This window comes from Erinaceus europaeus, chromosome 12 (genome assembly GCF_950295315.1).
Source record: "Erinaceus europaeus chromosome 12, mEriEur2.1, whole genome shotgun sequence".
Lineage (NCBI taxonomy): Eukaryota > Metazoa > Chordata > Mammalia > Eulipotyphla > Erinaceidae > Erinaceus > Erinaceus europaeus.
The window spans coordinates 90,401,249-90,406,365 of record NC_080173.1 but is presented as its reverse complement, the minus strand read 5'-3'; the positions used below and the strand labels follow the sequence as shown (position 1 = coordinate 90,406,365).

The following is a 5,117-nucleotide window of genomic DNA, read 5'->3' as shown; positions in this document are numbered from 1 at the left end:
TTTTTTAAAAAGTTTTTTGGTAATGAATGAGTTTTCTTAATCTAGGACAAAGCTTCTCAAACTCAGGTTTTGAGTACGAATCATCTGACTCCTGGGTGAAGCTGATGTTCCTAGTCCATGAAGTGGCTGGAAATAAGAGCACTGAGTCCAGTTCTGTGTAAAAAACACCTCAGGGCTCAAGTGTTTGTGACTTCTTTCTCTTGGCCTCTTTTTAAAAAAATTTTATTTATTTATTTTGTAGATAGGACAGAGAGAAATGGAGAAAGGAGAGGAAGACACAGAGGAGGAGAGAAAGATAGACACCTGCAGACCTGCTTCACCGCCTGTGAAGTGACTCCCCTTGCAGGTGTGGAGCCTGGGGCTTGAACTGGGATCCTTATGCCAGTCCTTGCTCTTTGTGCCACGTGCGCGCTTAACCCGCTGCTCTACTGCCCGACTTCCTCTCTTGGCCTCTTAACTACCATTTAGGACTCAGACTACTCTCAAGGCCTGGACCAGACATAGTGGAAGAAGAGAGAACTTGGTTAGGAAAGGTCTGGTGTTTCCAAATTTTAACCCTAATTTCTTAGATTCATCAGCTAATTCCTAGTTCCTAGAACCACCTGGCTAATTCTCACTTGAAGCTCTTTTTTTCCAAGCTCACTAAGGGAATTCTGCAAAATTATGAATGCTCACGATTTCTTATTTGTCAGTGTGTATGTGGTGATCCTCTGAGTAATCTCCAGCTCATTCTTGTTTTTTTTTTTCTCAGTGATTTCTGCAGGAAACTTATGTCTGGAGAAGTAAGGCTACACCAGCTAGAACCCACTTAGATGGGTTCTCTTTAGTCTTTAGGTTGAAAGTCCACACATAGGTGGGTCCCCGCTGACAAGTCTTATACACGGGACAGAGATACACACTGCGGCAGTCCTGCTTATCCGCAGGAATGGCCTTGATGAATATCACGGGCATGGGTGGTGTCAGATCCTTCAGCTTTGCTTCTGTAATGATTCCAGCCTGAGGATAAGAACATGAGACCGTCTTAGATCATATCCACAGTATAACCAACCAGTGTTGCTCTTGCCCCTGTGAGAAAACGCCAATGGCTAAGAAGTCAGGAATACCTATTTCCTTTATAAATTTCTTTTTCTTTCTCTCTCTTTTTTTAAAAAAATGTTTTTGGGAGTCAGACAGTAGCACAGCGGGTTAAGCGCGATGGCCGGCATAAGGATCCCGGTTTGAGTCTCCGGCTCCCCACCTGCAGGGGAGTCGCTTCACAAGCGGTGAAGCAGGTCTGCAGGTGTCTATCTTTCTCTCCCCTCTGTCTTTCCCTCCTCTCTCCATTTCTCTCTGTCCTATCCAACGACAACAACTGCCGGGATAGCCTGAGGGTACTTCTTCCCGAGCCAGTGCTCTCTGGCTTGGAGAGAACTCAACTGGAGCCGATCTAGGCTGCTTTGTGGGAGAGGGATCAGGAACTCATGCCACACTAACTTCGCAGGAGATACACTCTGGAACTCTCGGAGCTGGAAAGCAATTTCCAAGTGTCTTTAATCAGAAGAGCAGCTGTTTTTATACTCTCCAAGTAGGGTGGAAACAGGATGTGATATAGAGAGGGTGGAGCGAATAGTGACTGGTGGAAGATCAGGGTGTGACAAGGAGAGGATCAGGGTGTGACAAAGAGAGGGGGTGGAGCAGGTGAGAATTCTACCACTAAACCACCAATGCCCTGGAGGGAGTGTGGTGCTTTATGTAAATGTAAAAGTGATTTATGTAAATAGACCAAAGCTTTGAATGGGATTAAATCTATCCCTATATAGGCATATGGTTAAGCAGAAGCCAGGGGGAGCTGGCATACTATCCAACAAACAACAACAATAATAAAATAAGGGCAACAAAAGGGAATAAATAAATATTAAAAACGTTAAAACTGTTTTTTATTATCTTTACTTATTTGATGGGGCTAGCCAGATATCGAGAGGGAAGGGGGAGACAGACAGGGAGAGAAACAGACACCTGCAGATCTGCTTTACCACTTGTGAAGCTATCACCCTGCAGGTGGGGACTGGGAGCTTGAACCCAGATCCTTAGACTTGCACATGGTAACATGGGCTCAACCATGTGCACCACTGCCTAGCTGTTGCCCCCCCCCCCTTTTTCCAGAGCACTGCTCATCTCTGGCTTATGTCAGTGCTGAGGATTGAACCTTGCTGGCACATAGGTGGGGTGACTCTCAGCGAGGAAGGTAAATGACCAGTTCTCCCTCACTAGTTTAAGGGACTCAACGATATAGGCAAGAAGACACTGGGGAGAACTGGAACACTCTCCTTGATTGGACGGTGGGCTTGGGTTTAAATAGGGATTCAGACAAAGAACATTTTCCAAATATGTCAGAAATTACAGGTTTCTTAAAGGTCAGCTTGCCCCTGTGGTAGGGGGCTGGTATGACAAGAATTGATGTGATACATAAAGGTCAAGACAATTATTCTCCAGAATGCAAGCAACTCAATTATCCAAAGGTATCTGAGAGAAGTGTAGGGGTTAAACCAGTAGGGTGAGACAGAAGATAAACAAGGCTTGATAAATATCAGACGCCATAAGGAAATAAGAGTTTGGAGTTTCTCTTGTCTGGGGTTTGAGGTGTATGATGGAGTGTGTTCTAAAAGTGAGGTGATTGTGTGAACTCTGGGTGACTGTGAACTTTGAATGAACCTTAAAGCAGGCAGCCATGTGGCCTGCAGTTAGCAGGGAGAAACTGTGAGATCTCTGTGGGCTTGAGAGTTTGATAAGGGAAAACTGAGTCTGAGAGACTGTTTTCCCCTTTGCTCATCTCTGTGAGAGAGGCTAACAAGGGGGTGTCTTTCCCAGACCTCCATCCAGGGATGGGGGGAGTTTTCCCTAAGCTCTACCAAGCTTACACATAGTCCCACAGAACCTGGGACCTTTGGTGCCTCAAGCATGAAAATCTTTTTGGATAACCATTATGCTATCTCCTTAGTCCTCCCTTATAAACCTGTGATTTGAATGTATATGATGCATAGAAAATCTCTTTCTACTATTCTCAGCTCAAAATTCTCTTTGAAGCAGTTCCAAAAGATTTCTTTTTTTCTTTCCTCTTTTTCTTTTTGCTATATACAAATGAATTCCGTTGGTGTCTGAACCTCTCCTGGTTTTATTTCCTCACTCATTTCAGAAGCACCAAGAATGCAAGTATTGGCCAGGTGCCATGCCAGGTGATGGGGACTCAACGCTGAGCAAGACAAGGTTCCTGTCAGCAGACGCTTCAGATTTGAAAGTTTTTTTACGTCCTGCTCCATTTCATTTGTGATGTCGTTCACATGTGGCGTCTCCAAAGGCATTTTGTTTTTCTCAGCTGAAGAGATCATCTATTTTACTCAGGTAATAGGGACATGATTATCCTTTATTTTTTTTATTTATAAGATGGAAATATTGACAAGACTACAGGATAAGAGGGGTACATTTCCACACAATGCCCACCCCCAGAGTTCCATATCCAATCCCCTTTCTTGATAGCTTCCCTGTTCTTTATCCCTCTGGGAACATGGACCCAGGGTCATTATGGGGTGCAGAAGGTGGAAAGTCTGGTTTCTGTAATTGCTTCTCCGCTGAACATGGGTGTTGACAGGTCGATCCATACTCCCAGCCTGTCTCTCTCTTTCCCTAGTAGGGCAGAGATCTGGGGAGTCAGGGACTCCAGGACACATTGGTGGGGTCAATTGCCTGAGGAAATAAGGTTGGCATCACGGTACCATCTGGAAAGACATGATTATTCTGTCATTTTCTGACTGTAGCTTCCTTGTGGCTTTCTGAGCTGTCTAGGGCAGCTTTTCCTGCTAGTGAGCTTATAGCAGCACAGTTTTCTATTTATTTCTATTTTCTTTTTTTGTCTCCAGGGGCTCGGTGCCAACTTTACAAATCCACTACTCCAGATGGCTATTTTTTTCTTTCTCTTTTTCCTTCCTTTCTTTCCTTCTTTCTCTTTAATCTTATTTATTTATTTATTTTGCATAGAGACAGAGAGACTGAGGTGGGGGGGAAGAGAGACAGACAACCCTAAATATGATGGTGGCAAAAGATTAATTTCATGGGAGAGAACTTGAAGACAGAATTGAGATCGCCTTTGAAAATATATATTTACATCTAAACCTCTCCCTTAAGGACTTCTTGCAGGAAGATCTAATCTCTTTACTTCTTTTTTAAAAGGCAGAATTTGGGTGGGGAAGGGGGCCAGGCAGTGGTACACCTGGCTAAATACACATAGTACTAAGCATAAGGACCCACACAAGGATCCAGGTTCAAACCCTCAGCTCTCCACTTGCAAGGAGGACGCTTCAAAAGTGTTGTGAAGCAGGTCTGCTGGTCTGTCTCTTTCGCCTTCTCCTCTCTCAATTTCTCTCTGCCCTGTCCAATACAATGGGAAAAAATGGCTGCCAGAGCAGTGGATTTGTAGTGCCGGCACTGTGGCCCAACGATACGCCTGGAGGCAAGAAAAAAAAAAGAATTTGGGTGGGGGTAGATAGCATAAGACAAAGAGACTTTCATGCCAAAGGCTCCAAAATACCAGGTTCTATCCCTCGCACCACCATAAACCAGAGCTGAGCAGTGCTCTGGTAATTAAAAAGAAAGAAAAACAAAAGGCAGAATTTACATACGCACACTTCTGTATGCCTTTCCTGATAATCTTCCTGACGGAGTTTCTCCCCTTCTTAATGCCCTTTGTGTATTAGTTAAATCTATTTAAATGGGGGGGGGGTGTTCTAAAAGCATCCAGGTGAGCTATTCAGGTTTGTTTGGACTTTCCTATTTCTAAAGGAGGTAGATGTGTTATTAATAAATTTTCTCTTCACCTTTTCTCTCATTAATCTGTCTGGCATTTGTTGGATTACTTTGTCCAGTCTCTGGAGGACCCAGAGGGACACAGGATAATTTCCTTTGTGTTTGATAACAGACGTCCAAACAGGATGTCTGTTTGAGTCCTATTTGTCAGGTACTGTATTTTACCTATGATTAACTATTTCATTTTCACTGAAACTCAATTTCCTTTGGACAGTTGAATAAACCGAGATTTGGAGAGTTAGAAATACATCCCAGGATCACATTTAATAAATGGTTGTGCT

The 5,117-nt window shown here is 43.7% G+C and overlaps 1 protein-coding gene across 1 annotated transcript in view; it reads right to left on the bottom strand.

Moving 5' to 3' along the window:
• Window positions 1-702: 702 nt before the first annotated feature.
• DNAH9 (dynein axonemal heavy chain 9) overlaps window positions 703-5,117 on the bottom strand; it is a 340,864-nt gene continuing 336,449 nt past the window's right edge. Inside the window, exon 69 of the mRNA XM_007522773.3 lies at window positions 703-996. Within this exon, the coding sequence (XP_007522835.2) occupies window positions 769-996 (228 nt within the window). The 3' untranslated portion in view covers window positions 703-768. The remainder of the gene's footprint in view (window positions 997-5,117) is intronic.